Below are 20,487 nucleotides of genomic sequence, written 5' to 3' on the forward strand. Positions count from 1 at the left end.
TATACACAAGGAAATGCTTGCAAATGATGGCAGGCCCAGAAGATTAGTTACAAGTTAATTCAAACATGTTAGCACAAAAGAAAACAAATAAAAATTATTTATGATCCATCAGTCGTTCTTTTTTCCCACAGATCTTAAAAATAAAAATTGGTCTTAGCTTCTCATTTTCAATGTGCTTTCTTCCTTTGACTCCTGTAAAACTTCCAACGATATTAACACCTCTATATACAAAGAAGCAGTGTGGCAGTACATGTGACCTTATACATTTTTCACTCAAAGAAAAAATTATGAAATATTTGCTTTGAACCTGCTCTTCAATTCTAAGAGGAAGCTAATTTGAAAGATTCATAAGTATTACTTAAGTGGCCAAACTATTTTTTATTTGAAACTAACATGAAACTCTAAGGTGAGCTGACCTGGTTGGAAAGGAGAAGGAATAACTCTGGCCTCCCTAAGTTTTGTCAGTTAGGAAGCAGATAGGAATTGGCAACCCCAAGAAGAGAAGAATAAGTTTAATGTATCTTCTCACACACCATTAAGTTAGGGCAGCTCATCATGGAGGTTTAGACTGGTCCATCTCCCTAGAAGGTAGAAAAGGTTAATTAATTACAACATCATTTTTTTTCTTTGCTTTCTCCTCCCGTCCCTTTCCCCTCCCCATCAGCCCTCTTATTCCTGATTACTCCTACCCCTTATTGGTTACCTACTGAATGTTTTCTGTACTTTTCTGACTTTGTTTCAGAGTTTTAATCTGTTACTTAACTTGTGCTTAGGCTATAGGTGTGGAAGCTTCATTTTATTTTCCATCATTTTATTATTAAAATAAATTTTGATATGGGGCTCAAGTGATGTATCTGAAGCCACAGTTAATAAGTAGAGGAGCCAGGACTTCATAAATAGAGAACCTGGGGAGGTGAAACCCAGAGACTGTGTTCCTTTCCTTGAAGATATGCTGTCACATGGATTTCCATCCTCTTGAGGAAATAACAGTCAGTACAATGTACTGAGCCTTCTGTTATTAACATGGATTGGATGCTTTTTTTTTTTTTTTTTTTGCTGTGCTGCTTGGCATGTGGGATCTTAGTTCCCTGGCCAGGGATCAAACCTGTGCCCCTTGCAGTGGAAGCACGGAGTCTTAACCACTGGACCAGCAGGTAAGTCCCCAACTCTCAAGTTCTATTTAATTTTTTTCCTCATACTTCGATCTGTGCTTTAAAATAACTTTATGTGTATGAATAATTGACTGATCTGGCTTGTTCAGTAGTTGAAATAATCACCTTGTCCTACTGTCCATAGGTTTATTTTTATTTTTCATATTGTTGATCATTTACAGTCTTATTTGGAGAGTAAATCCCAAAATGATTTTGTTTTATTTTTTGCACTTAAGAATGAGTTTTCTCTTCTATATCTTTTCCAAGGGAAAGAAAATACCCTTCCATATATTACTTGACGACTTTAACCCACTTCTAGATCTATTTAGGAAGTAAAACATTTGGGGACAGACCGTGATGCGTATTCCTGACAATATGTGCCTGTAACTGATGTCCACTTCCTCTGGGGCTCTTCATGTAAACATCATCATAAACTTCTACATGTATATGGAGTAGGGGTAAGACTGAAAACTTTGGTCAGCTTCAGCCTGGGTACGTTAGCATCACCGAGAGCAGAACTTCCCTCAGCTGCGTGCCGAGAAGGAAAGACAAAGACCCCAACTCACCCGACAGCAGCCACAGCACTGATAGTCTCCACACAGGGTCCCCAGGAGCCCGTTGATCACCTGGATGGCACAGATAAGTATCTGAACCGCCCCTATGATCAGCAGGATGGAGAAGAGGGTCAGATGCCAGGGAATCACGTTGTCAGGCTTTTCGCACTGGCTCCATAAGTCCCTGTCCCTGAGGTAATCTCTGTCGGGAACATGAGGAAAAAAGGAGATGTTGGTAAAAAGTGTGCAATACCCTAGGCTAGAAAGTCACCATAACGATTTTTCCTCTGCAATACTATCTATCCAAGATATAAGCTCCATGGGAAAAAAAAAATCCCATAATAACAACACTTTTAAAAACAATACCTGACAATTTTATTGAGTATAGACTAAGGTGCCAAACCCCGTTCTGAACATTTAACACGTATTCACTCCTTTATTTCTCATAGAAACTTTATGGTTCTTTTCTTCCATTTCACAAATGAGAACATTGAGGCACAGAGTGGTTAAGTGACTTACCCCAGCTCACACAGCTACTGAGTGACAGAGTGATTTTTGTGAGCTGACCAGGAGGATGGGTAAGTTTAATATCTATTAAGGGGCAATGAAAATGAAGACACTCCAGGAGCAGAATCTCACAAATGTTCACGGCCTTTATCCTACTATTGTCCTTAGGGACCTTTTGGACTTCTGATAAGTTATCTGTCACGTCTAGTGGCCGTGTGAAGCCATGTAAAGTACAGTTGTGTCGTATAGTTAAAGGGAAGAGCTCGATTCTTTTAAGGCCTACTTCTAGCCAAATTGTGAACTGACTCAGCTATATTTTTGTGAAGATGTAGGGATTCCACCTGCAAAAAGAGTTAATTAACTAAAAGAAAGAAATAATCTGCTGCCTTAATACACATTTTATGAAAACTTTGAAATAGGAGAAACTGCAATATATTTATACAATATATACATTAGGAGTCCACTGCAGTATCAAGGGCATTGTGCCTTGAAGGAGAAATGTGAAGTGTGGTATCTTTAAGACAACAATGAGGGTAGAACGGGTAAAATCTCTGCATCTTTATATTCCTTCTCACGTTCTTAAAGCCACAAATCGGTCTCTCCCTCTTCCTTTACGCGTCCTCTCTCCTTTCAAGGCCTCAAGAGGAAACTCTCCATCTGACTACTAAAGTCATCTCCACCTCGTTGTTTTTAGATCATTTTGACGATCCGTCTCTGATGATTTCTCCAATGCATCAGCACACATTTATTTGAGATACATTCTGTATTAAGATTTTGAAAAATCTTTGAAATGATGGAAGATGCCCTAGAGTTTAGTCGCGCAGAAGGGATAAAGGAAAGAATGAGACTTTCGCTCTTGATTGAAAAATAAAACATCGTTTATCACATTCATTCACCTTCCCATGAGAATACAGGTTCTAGCAGCTCACTGGCTGTGTGACTTGTGTATCTCTCTGTAAGATGGGAATAACGATATCAAATCATAGGGTTAAATAAGGATTGAATGAGTTAACGCTAGTAAAGCACTTAGAACAGTGCCTAGCATATCGTAAGTTTTCCATAAACCCTAATATTGTTATTATTTTACTTAAGCTGAGCAGTCTGGTCTAAAAGAAAAAGGCTGGTATTTTGGATTCAGATGGACCTGGGTTTGAATCCAAGCATTCCTCTCACTGGCTGTGTATTCCTCACACAAGTCACCTACCACCCCCCACCCCCTGGCCTTCACATCATTTTCTTCATCTATAAAATGGGCTGAGAACAACCTCACAATTGTGAAATTTCACTGAGATAATATACGTATGTATGGCTGTATAAGACTTCTTTTCATTATGTTACTATTATTTTTAAAATTTATTTTTGGCTGCGTTGGGTCTTCATTGCTGTGCGTGGGCTTCCTCTAGTTGTGGTGAGCGGGGGCTACTCTTCGTTGTGGTGCGCGGGCTTCTCACTGCAGTGGCTTCTCTTGTTGTGGAGCACGGGCTGTAGGCGCGCAGGCTTCAGTAGTTGTGGCACGTGGGCTCAGTAGTTGTGGTGCACGGGCTTAGTTGCTCTGCGGCATGTGGGATCTTCCCGGACCAGGACTCCAACCGGTGTCCAGGAAGATTGGCAGGCGGATTCTTAACCACTGCACCACCAGGGAAGCCCCCATTATGTTATTTTTAAAACACTCATTTTTCCATTCTGTTTTTTTCCATGTAGTCCTTCCTATCTTTACAATTTTTCAACTTGGTGATTATAAGAGGTTACAAAAAGACAATATTTTCCAGGCACATTTTATAAAGAAAAGATCCTAAGGTGAAGTAATTGGCAGTCCCCAGTTTGGACCCTCGGCTGAAGAGTTTGTCCAGCGGTGGGACGACACCACCCCCTGGTGGTGATATTGTTGAACCGCTCACGGGGGAATTTGGAAACAAGGATTGAGTTTGGATGGAGAAATCCTCTCAGTTTCACTCCAGCTGCTGCCTCACCCCTTACAAACCCTCACGGATAGCTGTTCCACAGGCCCTTCTTCTTTCCCCCCAAACTCTCAGGTTCTGAGAGTCTCAGATCTCAGGAAATGATTGCTGCGTCCAACCCTCCAACCCCAGGTGAGAGGGCCCTAATTTTTTCATGGATCTGGAGGCTAAACCATGCTTCCACATTCTGTGACATGAGGAGTTTAAACCCACTGAATCTCATCATTGTGAAGGGCCGTCCCACCTGAGATGCAGTAATTCCATCACTCAGAGTAGAACACCATGGATTTCATGGATACATGGATACATGGATACAACTCACTTCTTGCCAGCAGCAAAGGTAGCTGAAGGAAGGAGCAGGGGAGCCCGAGGGCTTTGTCTGGGGAACTCGGGCGCCACCTCCTCCTCTGAGACAGACCCCTTGATGTTCCTGCCCTCAGCTGGCTGTGGTACCCCTTCTGTGCTTCCCAGCCCTCTGGTTCCTTCTGGTACACAGTGCCCAGGACCCTGAGCTGTCCGCATCTGTCCATTTGTCTGTCTTCTCTTTGTGACTATACATCCACAAGGGTGGAGACCATGTCCCCATCTCTGTCCCCAGTTCCAGCACAGGGAGTGTTCAGTAAATGAGCAGCTTTCATGTACGGGGTCCTGCCCGTGTTCTGGGCGCTGGGCTAGCTGCGTTCCATCATCCCTCCCAATCCTACGAGGAGGTGCTAGTTTTCTTGAACAATGCCCCAGGAAATACTCATGAATGAATGAACATATACACAGATTAAGAAGTTGAGGGGGGAGGGGCAACATGGGGGAGGGGATTAAGAGGTACAAACAATTAGGTATAAAATAAGCTACAGGATATATTGGACAACACGGGGAATACAGCCAATATTTTATAATAACTATAAATGGAGTTTAACTGTTAAAAATTGTGAAGCACTACATTGTATACCTGTAACTTATGTAATATTGTACATCAACTATACTTCAATTACAAGAAATGTACTGCTTAAAAAAAGACATTATTTAGAAAGTGTAAAAAAAAAAAAAAGCTGAGGGGCTTCCCTGGTGGCGCAGTGGTTGAGAGTCCGCCTGCCGATGCAGGGGACACAGGTTCTTGCCCCGGTCCGGGAGGATCCCACATGCCGCAGAGCGGCTGGGGCCATGAGCCATGGCCCATGTGCTCCGCAACGGGAGAGGCCACAACAGTGAGAGGCCCGCGTACCGCACACACACACACAAATATATATATATATATATATATGTATATATATAGTCCCTAATAGCCGTGTGCAGCTACTGAGTGCTTGAAATATGGCTAGTGTGATTGAGGAATTTTAAACTTTATTTCATTTACGTGAATTTAAGTACACACGTATGGCAACTGTCCACTGCCTTGAGCAGTGCGGTCTAGGGGCAGAGGGATGTGTAATATAAAAATACTAATAATACTCGAAGTTAGAAGACGAGAGTTTGCTCCCTGTCTCTGCTGCCCACTAATTGTGAGACTTGGAGCACATCACACTTATTCATTCTGCCTCAGTGGGGAGTTACTACCTCTTGACATTGTTGTGGAGATTAAATTATAAATTTATTTTTAAAAAAGTTCTTTCTAAACTACAAAGTACTGTGAAAATATTAAGTGTTACTTTAATGAGTTCTATTAACAATAACTCTCATGAAGAACCTGCAGTGTTTTCAAGGTCGTTTTCCATAAATCTGCACCTTAAGAGATTGTTTAGTTATCCATCATTTGGGGTATTAGTGGAAGCCTTTGAGCTTAATGAGTAGTCATTCTCGTTTTCTATTATAAGATTTTCAATGGAAGGCACTGCTCCCTGTTTATTAATATTATTAGTTGCCTCATGTTGATGCTAATAATTTTTTTTTTAAAGAAGATGTTGGGGGTAGGAGTTTATTAATTAATTAATTAATTTTTGCTGTGTTGGGTCTTCGTTTCTGTGTGAGGGCTTTCTCTAGTTGTGGCAAGCGGGGACCACTCTTCATCGCGGTACGTGGGCCTCTCACTATCGCGGCCTCTCTTGTTGCGGAACACAGGCTCCAGACGCGCAGGCTCAGTAGTTGTGGCTCACGGGTCTAGTTGCTCCGCAGCATGTGGGATCCTCTCAGACCAGGGCTCGAACCCGTGTCCCCTGCATTGGCAGGCAGATTCTCAACCACTGCGCCACCAGGGAAGCCCGCTAATAAATGTCTGAATGCAAGAGGTGACGCCACCAACCTCCTTCCCTCAGGCCAACTGACGTGCCCTCTTCCGTTATTTCTCCTGGTGTCTGTCAAAAGAGCACCTAGAGGTGAGATCTTGTGTAACTTCACCCCACAACTCCAGCTCTGCCTCAAAGGAGCAACATGCCTGCGACTTGTAAACTGAAGATGGCGGACCTTGAACGGTGTCCCCCATGGGCCTTTACCTGCTGGTGCCCCAAATGGTGACATGTGAGCATTGAAGGGTGTACCTTACCCGTCCAGGAAGGGGTAGCCCCACGTGCTATTATTGACCATGAGGCATTTTGGACCCTTGTTGATTGAGACAGCTGAGATGATAAATGAGTATCCGGCACCCAAGACTCCAACCACAGCAAATATTGTGGAGGTGAACATCTGAAAGAGAAGGAGAGAGACCGCCAGGTTCTTAAGGTGTCCAGAGATTACACACAGCACACCTAACTGGCCTGTTAGTGAGCATGGTGGATATGGGGAAGTTACGGGGTATGCAGCCAGTTTTTACTGGAAATGGGGCCTGTGGAGTCTCCTAGAATGAATTTTGGTGTCTCATGTCCCTTTCTCCAACCCCATCCCCATCTTTTTCACCTATTCATTGATGACCCAAGTGCTAGTTATGGTTTGATGCCTTTGAACCAGGATTTTTAACCTTGCTAAGAACAAATTGTCCTTCACAGGCCTAATACGGAAGACCCATCTATTACAGAATCAAAGAATCTTAGAATGGGAAGTGATCTTCAGTTCTGTGGTCCAATCATCTCACTGAGGCTAGGTCACAGTGGGACCTCATGTGGCAGGAAGGTTCTGCTTATGAGAAAGGGTAGAAGTCTAGAATTTCTCCTCATCGGTCCTAGTTACATTCCTTGAGTTCAAAAAGATTAAGTCCAACCTCTCTTCCATGTGGTAGCAACATTTAAAATATCTGAAGATATTTTATATCTTACACAAAAATATTTCCTATATGACATCTCTCCACCCCTTCCACCCTCTGTTAATTTTCTCTTCTTTGGGTTACACAAGCCCAACGATTCCAGTTCTTTTAAATATTTTTATATGACAGATTAGTTAGTGAAAAATAGATTGTACTACATCTTTGTTTTAAATTATAAAATCAAGACAGAATATAGAATATAAAAGGCAGAAACAATCCTGGAGCCTATCCAGGCTAAATCCCTCTTAGAGATGAGAAAAAAAAAAAAAGGGGCCTAGAGAGGCAATGTCCATTCTAAACAGTAATTAGAGAGTAATGTGGAAACATTAATAATTCTGTAAATAGAGGTGGAAAATGATCACCTCTATTGCTTTGGGACATGAAGGTGTAGTGCAAAGTACAAGAGTTTAAAAGTCAGCAGAACCCAGTCTCAAATCTCAGTTTTGCTACTTTTCTCTGTGTGATGACTGGCTCTCAGTTTCTCATCTATAAAATGGACATGATAAAGCCTACCTAAGTTAGATGTGATAACCCAAGTTAAATGTCAGATACTTCCTCTTTCCCCTTCCCTGTATTACTATCAATCTTTTTACAGTATATATTTGAGGGTTTGAGGGTGGGGTTAGAGTGTAGAGAGGATCTAACTGTGCCTGGGCAACTGGAATCTGTGTAATCTATTTAGCTGGGGTTCATATTCATATCATATGTCATATCATATATAAATGTATTTTTTTTTGAAAATTTATTTATCTATTTATTTTGGGCTACGTTGGGTCCTCGTTGCTGTGTGCGCGCTTTCTCTCTAGTTGCAGCCAGCAGGGGCTACTCTTCGTTGAGGTGCACGGGCTTCTCGTTGTGGTGGCTTCTCTTTGTTGTCGAGCACGGGCTCTAGGCACATGGACTTCAGTAGTTGTGGCACGCAGGCTCAGTAGTTGTGGCACATGGGCTTAGTTGCTCCGTGGCATGTGGGATCTTCCCGGACCAGGGCTCAAACCCGTGTCCCCTGCATTGGCAGGCAGATTCTTAACCACTGCGCCACCAGGGAAGTCCCTATAAATGTATTTTTGATGCAACTTTCCAAGACTGAGCTCTGGCTCCATGCACCGTGTCTGACTTCCCAAGTAGAACTGACCATTCCCTTCTTCATATTGAAAGAGAACAAGACCCTGTGGAGTTCCTGGGCCTGGAAGCCTTTCCATGTCCCTGTTTCTTATTTGTAGGGAACAGACTCAAGCCTCCATAACCTTCCCAGAATCCCAAAGTGCAGATTTGAACAGTTGCTAATCAGGGAATGGAGAGGATGCAGAGACAAGGGAGGAATAGCCAAGAAACAATAATTCAGCCTTGGGGCAAGGTCCTGGTTCCATCTCAAGGGATACACATAATAATATCTTTGAGCTCTTTATAGAACTAAAACCCTCAACAAACGGAAGATGTTAGCTTTCTTCATTCCAGAGAATGTCACAGTTTGATAACCTTGAGAACCTCATCAGGACACCACTCGAGATCAGATTAAAGAAGTTCAGGCCCTGCATACACCCTGATCCTTATCAGCAAAGCTGCCCTTGAACCATTGCTATAAAACTCCTCACCAAATCCTCCTGGGTTGGGACACAGTTTTTCAGGGCATGAGCCTGCTGTGTTCCCCTTTGCCAGGCAAAGCAATAAAGCTATTCTTTTCTACTTCACACAAAACTCTGTCTCAGAGATTCAATTTGGCACTGGTGAACAGAGACCAAGTTTTCAGCATCCATATCTCCCACCTCCAGGGCTCTAGATTGTATCAACTCCCATCATAGCACAGTATATATAACACATTACTGCATAGCTGTTTATGTCTGTCTTCCCCAGCCAGAGGACAAACTCCTTGAAGCCATGGACAGTGGGTTATTTGAAGATAGTTAGGACATTGCTCCAGCCCTACCACCAACAGTTTTTTTTTTTTTCCCTCCCCAGCTTATCAAAGGCACTGGATAACTACTTATTGGATATTTTCAATGACTAAAGTTCATATACTCATTATTTAGATTTTTCCTCTTAATTTTTATGCCTAGGGTATCCTAAACCCATTCCCACCATCAAGAACATTGTGAATATAATCTAGGTCAGAAGTAAATTAAAATTTGGGTCATTTTATCATGTTAGAACAGGCAATCTCTTTTCCAAAGGATGTCTTGTTGAATAATTTTGGAAATTGTTGAATTGTATAAAGTTAAATAGGTTTCATTCCTAAGAATCTTTGTGATATGCTAATATGTATGGAGCTCCAAGGAGGGGATATACTATGTATACTGGAATGTAAGGAAAATTATTAGCTCTCAAATTATCCCTCAGAAGTGAGGGACCTGCTTTAGAGCTGTGCCCTTATTTCATCCATCAGATAATAGGACATTTCCTCAAATCTGAACAAACAAGTATTGTGTGGGAAAGACATTAGTCAGAAACAACCCAATTACTGTTGGATGACAGAATTATTTAAACATTTCCTTCTTAACACAGATTTGCTAACTATTCTAGGAAAGTTGACCTCACAATTCCTAGTTCCAGATATTATAGTTAACAAGCCTTTTAAAGGGCATTCTAATATAAGTATGTTTAGTGTTTACAATTGTGGGGATCATTAATATACACTTGCAAGAGGGATGTCTGAATACTGTCTTCGTCTTATCTGAATTGATAGTTATGACTGAGTGAAATTTCCGCTGACAGCATCATACATGGATACAAAAATGTCATTAAATGGAAAAAAAAGATGTGCTGTGGGAAACTTTTGATGGCTCCAGTGTTGTCTTTAGTGGGAGCAAAGACATTAAGGTCAAAAAACATGAAAACATTTAAAAATAAATGAGAGGAAAGAAGTAATATTTCAAAATCAATATATTAAAATTATTTTATACATGTACTTTAAAATATGCATATATCACAGAACGTTTATGTATATATTCACGTTAGTCAAATAACTTTTTTTGAAACTGCTTTCTGGGAAAATAAGAGGTGGTTTTATACAAAGTTTCACCTATATTTGGGTATATATTGTAATTTGCAGAGTTTTCTGATCTCATAGGAGCCTATAACTTCTTCCCTTGAACCCTTGCGACGACACACTTTGGGAGATGCTGCTCCAATTTAACGAGAGCTTATCTAGCTACTTCTCTGTCTCTGAGCAACCTCCATGCTCCAATCAACTTGCTGTTTAGTTAGACACAGCTGGTGTTAATCTAGGAATGGCTAGAACGTTCCAGTAGAGCAATTGAAAGCTTATGCTCAGGTCAGTTTTTCCTAATGTTTTACCTCTTGTCCTTTCAGAGTGAGGCTCTGAGTGGTCTGGAAACATTTTTGACATGTGGTCCTTGGGATGGATTGGATTGTCTCAATTAAAAAAGAAGATTCTGTGAAGGAAGGGTCTCTCATCTTAAAATTGCTTAAAAGTGTTCAAAAGCCAGAATTTCCACTAAATAAATGGTTAAATATTCTTATAATTATGTTTTCACAAAAATGACAATCTCAAAAACCTTCTAGTGCAATCATCTCACTTTCTAGATAATGCAAAGAGCTTCATTCTGTGACAGCCTTAGACGTATTATCTCATTTAATCTTCTCAACAAATCTGTGAGGTGGGTGTGATTATCTACATTTTCCAGACAGGAAACTGAGACTACTAGAAATTAAGATAATTGCTCTAAGTCAAACAAAGAGTAAAGTGGTGGGAGTAGGATCAGTCCATGGCCACTTGTTTCCAAAGCCCATGCTTTTGTGACCTTCTCAAAGCACACATCTAGAAGGTGGCTGAGCTAGATTAAGAACTGGGGTCTGGGCTTCCCTGGTGGCGCAGTGGTTGAGAGTCCGCTTGCCAATGCAGGGGACACGGGTTCGTGCCCCGGTCCAGGAGGATCCCACATGCTGCGGGGCGGCTGGGCCCGTGAGCCATGGCCGCTGAGCCTACGTGTCCAGAGCCTGTGCTCCGCAACGGGGTAGGCCACAATAGTGAGAGGCCCGTGTACCGTAAAAAAAAAAAAAAAAAAAAAAAGAACTGGGGTCTCAGGGGAAGGGGCAGCATAGGGTTGGAGGATAAGACATACAAACTATTAGGTATAAAACATGCTACAAGGATATATTGGACAACACGGAGAATATAGCCAAAATTTTATAGTAACTATAAATGGAGTATAACCTTTAAAAATTGTGAATCACTATATGGTACACCTGTAACATATAATATTGTACAGCAACTATACTTCAAAAAAACAAAAAACAAAAAAAAAGAACTGGGTCTCCCTCCCAGTCTAGTATCCTGTACCTACCACCTCTTCAAATACACACACACACAGAAAACACACTGCCACTAGCGCCAGATATTCTATTATTTGCAAATTTCTCTGTGAATGACATTGGTTCTCTCACAGAAATAAAACGACAGATAAGAAAAAAAATATCTTTTTGCTCATTTGACCTTCTGATCTTGAGTTCTAATTATTAGTCAGGAATCATGAAACTATTGATTATTAAGAATGGAAGAGTATCTAAAATTGCTGTCATAGAAAAGAAAGATCACTTTTCCAGGAAGGCAGTTTGGAAGTCTGCGGAAACCAGGGTTCCGGCCTCCTCAGTCACCCAGGCCCCCGCCTCCCTGGCCTCGGTTTCTGGTGGCAAACAGAAGAAAGGGGTGGGTGGTTCCAGATGGCCCCTTTGACTAAAGCAACTCCGGATTTCATCATCCACTGGCTGGTAATGAGAGGAGAAATCTGTCTTGTGCTATTCCCGCTGTGTGAGATGAGTGGAGGATTTTAGATATCATTCCTGGAACGTGTCGCAGGCAAATGTTTACAGACACAAAAGTGAGTACAGAGGCAAACAGTCCTCATTTTAGGCAAGTCTGAGTAAATGAAAAACCAAGTTAATATAAAATAGCAATGAGATAATTTTCCCCTTGATCGAAGAGTCCCCCTCGTAAGCACCTCTATCCCAACACTGTCCAACTGAAACATAATGCGAGCCACATACATAATTTAAAATTTTCTAGTGACACTTCTTAAAAGGTTTAAAAAAATGAGATTAATTTTGATAATATATTTCCTTTAACTCAGCATATCCAACATATTATCATTTCAACAGGTCATCAATATAAAAACTACTAATGAGATATTTTACATTCTTCTTTTTACCAGTTCTTTGAAATCTGGTATGTGTTTTATACTTATGGTACATCTCAATTTTTCTTTTTTTTTCTGTGGCCAAGCCTCGCAGCATGCAGGATCTTAGTTCCCCGACCAGAGATTGAACCCACGCCCCCTGCAGTGGAAGCACAGAGTCTTAACCACTGGACCGCGAGGGAAGTCCCAGGTACATCTCAATTTTTTTTTAAAAATTTATTTATATTTATTTATTTATAACATCTTTATAGCAGTATAATTGCTTCACAATGGTGTGCTAGTTTCTGCTTTACAACATAGTGGATCAGCCACACACACACATATATCCCCACATCTCCCTCTTGCGTCTCCCTCCCACCTTCCCTATCCCACCCCTCTAGGTGGTCACAAAGCACCGGGCTGATCTCCCTATGCTATGCGGCTGCTTCCCACTAGCTATCTACCTTACGTTTGGTAGTGTACGTATGTCCATGCCACTCTCTCACTTTGTCCCAGCTTACCCTTCCCCCTCCCCATATCCTCAAGTCCATTCTCTAGTAGGTCTGCACCTTTATTCCCGTCCTGCCTCTAGCTACATGTAAAAGAACGAAATTAGTACATCTCAATTTTGATTGGCCACATTTCATACGCTCAATAGCCACATGTGGATAGTGGCTCCTGTATTGGACAGTACAGTCTAGAACATGTGGAAGATTGATTTTTGGTAGTAAAAGTTAAAAAAAATGGATGGATATGGGCTGTACTGATTCCCTGATTACGGTTACTCGCAGGAGGGAGGGATGTATAACAGAGGAGGGCAAGACAGTGACCCTCAATTGAAGCAATAAGGTTTTAGTTCTTTACAAAACTTTCTGAAGAAAATATGGCATCAGGTTACAATTTCATAAAGCTACAGGTAGTATGTTTTGTTTTTGTATTCACATTTGAAATATCTCAACTTGAAATAAAAAAAAATACTCTAAATAATTTTTCATAACTTTTCCAGAATGGATGACCTACATGAAGCAAGGTACACTTTATGTCACTTTGTTTTAAGTCATTTCGTGTTCAAAAGTCTTTAAAAAATTGCTAAATTTACTACTCTGAGCTATTATCAATCTTAAAATGAGATGAAGTACATTCCATTTATCATGGGTTTCATGATACAAAACTTTTCATGTTAAAAGAGAAGTTATTGAAATCAAGTTGAATATGTCAGGGAGCAGATGCTTCAAGTTGGTGTTTTTTAAACTAAACAGGCAAAAGGCCTGGAATATTTCTGGAAGGAGACACAATAATTGGAAACACTGGTAACCTCTGGGGAAGGGCGTTGCCAGACTTTGAAGTCAGGAATGTGTGGCTTCTGTGGTAGTTTTTGTACTGTGGGCATGTTTTCCCTATTCTAAATGAATAAATAGTAAAGGGAGACACTACTGTGTAGTGTAGTGGTCAAGGACGTGGGATACAGGCAGACAGATCTGGGTTTGAGTCCTGGTTCCTCCCTCATGAATTTGAGAAGGTCATCTTTCTAAGATCTCCATTTCTTCTTCTGTAAAATAAGCCTCGATAATAACTACCCGTCTCCCAGAGATCATAATATGTAAGATAACTAATCAAAAATAGGAAATAGGGAATCAAATGTACACATTGTCTCGCAAATCAGATAACCCCCAGGTGGGGTAGGTAATGCCTGGTACTTCACTGTGGGGATACCCAGAAATCTCTTTCGCCTATTTCCAAGATTTGGATCATTTCCCATGACATTAACAAGCACTTGATAAGTGTCATTGTTATATTATAATGTTTTAATAATCATAGCCTCACATACTTTAACTTTCCAGAAATACAGAGAGTATAGCTCTGGGGAGAAAAATAAAAGTAGACAGGCTGACTGTCTTATGGTTGCTCAGCGCTCATGTTCAGTTTGTATTTCTAAAGAAATATGTGTTAATGTATATGCTGTAAATACTTCCGTTGAAATGGAAGAAGATGCTCCCAAATTCACCATGTGTCAGCTTTAAGGCCTCCCCCTCTACCGGGCTCTGGAGGCGGACCATGTGGGATGATATCCCAGCTCTGCCCTGGTCCGTGGTGTGTACTATGTCAGCTGAAGCAAATGGAGGAGGGGCGGGGGGCTGAGAAGTGGGGAAGGGTGGGTGGTTCGGAGACATGGTATTTTGAGGCTTGGGCAGTGGCAACATGTTGGGGGAACATCTCTGGTGGGCATGAAGGTTCCTCTCAGCAAGTTTTCTAAGAGGTACATAGATGTTACTTGAAGTGTTTTCTCGCTTAAACGTGAATGTCCTCCTGTATTTTCTGCCTCAGCCTTGGAAAGCCTGGAAGACAGACAGGGGCGTCGCAGGTGTGGTGGTCGGAAACTCAACTTGCAAGAGCTTCAGTTTCCTTATTTATACAACGAGAAGTTTAATGCCTAACTCATTAGGGGCTATTGTGAGAATTGAGCCTGATCAAGTACGGAAATCACCTGAAATCCTCCCAGAGCGTTCATTTACTTCATTCATCCAACAAGCATTTATCGAGGACCTATGTGCCCTCAGTACCCCCAGGCACTTGGTACTACTCTCCCCTGCCCTGCACGCTAAGGCTTGCAACCTCTTCCCCCATTCTTGCAATGTCCTTACGAAAGGTAGCAACTGCCACAGTCCATTTTACAGCAGAGGATTTTGAAGCAAAGAAAACATTTACTGAAGAAATAGGGTTTCATACGTTATTTCTCCTTTTAAGATAATCTGTTATTTCAAAAGAAGTGTCTTCTTACATCCCCCTCAAACAGGGCTGTCCTTCCAAGGAATGCAGAGGCGGCTGTGCTCTTGGCCTCAGGAAGTACTGACGGCAGAAGTACTTACACAGAAGGCATCCCTAAGGGGCACTGGTGAGCCAAGCTGGTCATGGGGAGAAGTGCTGACTCTACAGTGAATAGACTGATTTATGAACTATCCAAGATCATCCTTCAGAACAGGTCTGTCAATCATCTGACCTTGCCTATGGGTTGGGGGGCGGGGGGGGGCTTTATCGGCCTGATATACTTTCAGAATGCTGAAATGCCAGCCTACCCCTAAATATCTCCTTTATCAGGCCCATTATTAGAGACACTCTTCTGAGTCAATGTCAAGGTCTTCTAAAGGCTCTTATTAAAGAATATACTTAACACAAAAGCGTTGATAAAATTAATCAGCTGTCCCATTGGACCCTGAGATGTCAAATTTTTTTCTTTTTTTAAGGATTAGAGGGCAGGAGACCTTGACCAACCACAGATCAGCAGCTAGGGCACCTCCAGTTTTGGAGAACGAGGTTGAGACCTAACTACAAACCCAGGCCAGGGGTTCCAAAGCCCACCTTGGAAGTCACCCTCCTCTCATAGCTTTTGCCCCAGGGCTCCCTTTTCTCAACTCTCATTTACCCTAATTTATTTAAAAGATTGCAGATCCCTGGGACTGGGTTTCAGTCTTGCTCTGCCTCAGAGGAGAGTTTGCCTCTATTTTTTAGTTTCACTATGAAACTACCAATTAGGTGACCTCAAGATTTTTTTTTTTTCCCAGCTCACTGTCTTGCTTTATCTCTACAGCCATCACATCCTGCTTCCACTATTGATTCATATGTCCTGGTTTTACTACCCAAGAGAAGGGAAGAGAATGATGCAGCTGACTTCTGGGGAATATTCCAGAAAGATGCAGCAAAGAAGAGAGGAGAGAGAGAGACCAGGAAACAAATGATGGAGAGCAAAGCTGTGAAGACAGCCGCAGGATTTAGCTCAGCAGCCCTTGGCCTAGTCTGTTCCTGCCTCACAGACCTTTCTGCCCAACAGGATTTCTTACACCACATTCCTCAGAAGCCCAGTGTTCCTTAAACACTGGAGGGGAAGGCTGTGAGCCTTTGGAAAACTAATTCAAACCTTTAGCATTATAGTACCAATCAAATTATGCTGCAGCTTTTTTTCTTTTTGTCTGACAAAATGTTTGTAAATACCTTTCTTTAGAAACTGATGATTGCTCCAGAACCTCAGAACCTTAAGGAAACTTGGCTCTAAAGCAGGGGCATGAACCCAGTGGCCCTTAGGGGTGGGTGAAGAGCTCAGTCACGCCCAGTGCAGGCCGTTTTTGTGTCAAAATGGAGGCCCAGGAGTAACAGGTTACTTTTTTGTTTTTCGAAAAAGAAGTAAGATATCTAGATATTTTTTGTGAGATCTCTCTACTTTTAAAAGTTGGCAGCTGACAAACAAATGAACCCCAAACAAGAAATCCTTCTGCTGGCCACCTAGAGTGTGGTGCGCCTGGTACAGGGCAGCCCTGGCTGTGTCTTTGTTTCCAGCTGGCAGAGCTGGTCCTTTGACGGGCACTCCCCTTGTGGACAGCCAGCCAGTGGCCGGGAGGAGTCATCCTCAACCCACACCAAGGGCAGATGGCCCCCGTGGGGTGAGGAAACCCAATCAGACAACTAGAATTGGGCAGATTGTATTGACTCAACGGTGCTTGTAAAAATGTGCCTTTTCTGCCTCTTCTTGGACTTCATATAAATCTAATTTAAAATCACTCTTTGCACAATACTTTGAATATTGTTCCGCATCTCACTTTGGTTATGTATAAACCTAAAAACGAAAGAAATAAACAAACAAAAACCCTGGCTTTATACTGGCTAATCTTCAGACTTCTACTCAGCACCAGGGAATGAGCTGTTAGATTTCTAACCAATTCATCCAACTTTCTTAATTGCTAATTTTTTTCAAATTCTTGTTTCCAATTTATTGCCCCCAAATCCACAAGGTATAGTGGGATTACATTTCAAAGAGAAAATGAGTTACATATTTATTCCTTTCCTTTATAATTAAGTCTAGTAAAATATTATATATAGCACATGTTACATAATTGTAGCAAATGAATTGTGGTTGATTTTTACATCTCTTTGTAAATGATGATTTTAAATGTTGCTATAATAACCAATGCTTGATGGTGTTAAAAAGGTGAGAACATTCTCTTTGAATGATCCTCGATCTCACATGGAAAAGCATCATTGTATTTGCAGTGCACCAGCCTCAGCCCTTCATATGTAGTCAATAGATATTTTTTAATTGACTGAACAAATAGTGATGAGAAGGAAATGTTAGAGATGATTCTGTTTCAGGACAAATTGTTACACCTTTCCCTTTAAGAGGTTACGGTAAGAGTGCGTAATTCATCATCGGGGTTCTCTTAGATGGACAATTGAATCTCAGGAAATTAGAGCAGGAGCTGGTCTTACTCATCATCCAGCCAGTAATTCCAGTTCATCCTTCTTCATTTTTGCCACATCAATGTACCTGAACTCAATATTTTTCTTTAAGTCAACTCTCTATTTTATTCATTGATATCACCTCTATGAATGAAAAACTAGAATCATTAACTCACAAAAACAAAATATTATTGAATTTCTAGTTAACGTTTCTTGCATTCCTGGAGCTGGAGACTTGGTAGAAAGGGAGATTACAAAGGATTAGAAATAGTAAAGACATTTCCATCAACATAAGAGTTTTCTTGATAGAATCGAGAGGACTGAAGGAGAATCAAAATTAACTTTCTATGTTATTGAAAGATAGAGCACATCTGTGTACTAGCAGAGTTTGTCTGTACTTGGGACATTCTGATCTAGTCCAACTTCCTCATCTTATAGATGAACAGAAGACGTCAGAGAGAATCCTAGTTGCGGAAATGGAACTCAACCCCACTCCCAGCCTTCTTCCCACTCCAGCTCGGAATGGTGAAGCCTAGTTTCTCTAGCTTGCCCACTGAAGATGGATGGCTGCAGGAAACGAGAAAGGAAACAGAAGGCCCTAGGTAAAATCCAGGTAGAGGTAGGGAATTGCTGAGCCTCTGAAGCAGTGAAGCTGGCAGTGGTGTGGATGGAGAGTTTAGGGGACTATCGGGGAGAGGAGGTTACCAACTGTTATCCTGTCCCAGCTCCCCTCTACAGATGAGGCAATGCAGAGCCAGAGAAGGGAAATGACTTGCCCAAGGTCTCAGGGCTTCGAAGTGGCAGAGGGAGAGTCACAGCCCCCATCTCTGCCTTCCGAGCATGCATTCCTTACATGGCATCACTGCAATTTTCCAACTCTGATATCCCTGCCTGTTTGTAACATTTTAAATGGTACTTATACCCTATAAGTAGAAGGGTTTTACATTTTTATGATTATTGTTATTTTGCATCAGCAAGAAACCCACTTTCATCCCTGTACCAGCCGCCCCCAGAGTCCTGCCTGGGGCCGGTAACTCATCCCCACGCCCGGCGCAAGGAGGCAGTGCGCCCCGGAGCAGTTCTGGTGGCTGCGCCTCCCCCCTCCCCCCTCGCCCCCCAACTCACCGCAAAGCGTTTCCCACAGCTCTCGTTGCCACAGCACATGCAGCAGTCATTGTTCTCCAGGCCCAAGAACACCAGCGCAGGGAAGATCATCTACCAGCAAAAGAAGCACCTCAGAGTGGGTCTGGTCTGGCATGTGAAGGGGGGGCCCGAGCCTGCCTGCCTGTATGAGGAACCACATCCGCAACGTGGGACTCGGTGGCCAGAGGACGGCAAGAGCTAACGGAGCCTGGCTGGTGGGTAGACAAGTATTATGGAGTCTTTAGGTTCTATCTGGCCTAACTGCAGCTCCAAGGCAAGATGTCAAGATATGACACCCCGAGTTTCCATTTACATGGTGGGTTAGGATAGGGATAAGAAACTTGTCCTCAGTTGGCATGAAACATGAATCTCTCTCTCTCTCTCTAAACCAGAGGCCCCCAACTGCTATTGGAAACAAGGGGTAAAGAAATCATTAGCACAAGAGTGGAAGAGGAACCCACAGACACCTCCTTCTCTTGGTGGGTTTTAGTCAATCGATTAACTAGAAAATGCGTGCTCCTTCCCCAACCTCTTCAACCCGGCACCCACCGCAGCATTATCTTGTTAAAGATATTATGCGGCTCTCAGTTTGGTTCAGGGAAGTCAAATGACCCATGGGAGCTGCCCGCCTAAGCTTGGGGATTTCATGACTTAGTCAACTTAGTGCACATGCCTCTGGCAAGTCCCAACGGGGAAGGGAAAAGATTAAAGTGCTGACTTTTCATCATGCGATGCTTGGGCTTTCGTTAGCAACTAAATCTCTTCCTGTTCAGTAAGTACCCAATTTTAAAAGGATGGAGCGAAAATCTCCTTCGGCGAGATTTTAAGGCTTCCTTACTCACCAAGACCCCGCTTCCTAATATTCCTCCAAAATACCAGACCTCGTCAGAAAGGTGGTCATTGTTGTCTATCACTTTTCCTCCAGGGAAAAACAGCAGGAGGTGAGCCAGGAAGCCAGACACAGCGAGGGGAATGAGGGTGCTGCCCAGGCACTTGGCACACCTCTCAGTGCACATGCCGGGGAGGTAGGATGCAGGTCTCGCTATGAGCCCCCTCGATGCCTCCTTTACAGGCTCTCTTCTGAGTTATCCGCCGCAGAGGCGTAATAATTGTCCCCAGATCAATCCAGACTTTGGAGCTGAGAAGCGAGATCGCCCTGTGAACGGTGTCCTTGGAGTCGCTGCAGCTTCTCAAATATAGCAGAACCTCGATGGCGATGGACATTTATACGTTCTCCCTGACCCGAAGTCTTTTTTTTTTTTTCTGCACCCTCATAAATAAGATTACGTTCATTGCGATTTTGCCATGGAGACCAATAACCTCTGTTAATAATCCACCAGCACAGACAAGACACTCAACCTTGCTGCAATTGAACCTAGGGCTGGAACAAACAGCATCTGGGACGACTGCACCTTTAAACTGACAATGGCCCCGCACAAATCAGGAAATATTTCCCCCAGGCTCTTTAGAAATCACTGTAAAATTGAGTTACATCCTAGCTGAAATCATGTCTCCTGAGGACTTAATGGTCTACAGTGCGTGTCTTTGTCTTTTCTGCTGAAAGCCTAGCGTGCAAAAGAGTTATTTGAAAGAGCTTCTGTTTTCCTCAATAGGAAAATAACAATGTGATGGTCTCGTTGGGTATTGCTGAGC

General features: G+C 42.3%; 1 protein-coding gene across 1 annotated transcript; it reads right to left on the bottom strand.

Annotated features, from left to right (window-relative positions):
- Positions 1-563: 563 nt before the first annotated feature.
- TM4SF4 (transmembrane 4 L six family member 4) lies at positions 564-19,850 on the bottom strand. Its single transcript, XM_060149134.1, has 5 exons — positions 19,677-19,850; positions 18,817-18,906; positions 6,644-6,783; positions 1,718-1,907; positions 564-581 (listed from the first exon to the last, which is right to left on the bottom strand). The coding sequence occupies exons 1-5, from the start codon at positions 19,848-19,850 to the stop codon at positions 564-566; spliced, it is 612 nt and encodes a 203-aa protein (XP_060005117.1).
- Positions 19,851-20,487: the final 637 nt, after the last annotated feature.

Source organism: Lagenorhynchus albirostris, chromosome 5, assembly GCF_949774975.1.
Source record: "Lagenorhynchus albirostris chromosome 5, mLagAlb1.1, whole genome shotgun sequence".
Taxonomy (NCBI): Eukaryota; Metazoa; Chordata; class Mammalia; order Artiodactyla; family Delphinidae; genus Lagenorhynchus; species Lagenorhynchus albirostris.

Coding starts and splice junctions, on each gene's coding strand:
- TM4SF4 (XM_060149134.1), bottom strand. CDS start 19,850: ATGTGCACTGAGAGGTGTGCCAAGTGCCTGGGCAGCACCCTCATTCCC. Junction 18,907..19,676: donor TATTAGGAAGCGGGGTCTTG/GTGAGTAAGGAA, acceptor TTTTGCTGGTAG/ATGATCTTCCCTGCGCTGGT. Junction 1,908..6,643: donor GGCTACCCCTTCCTGGACGG/GTAAGGTACACC, acceptor TGTTCCCGACAG/AGATTACCTCAGGGACAGGG.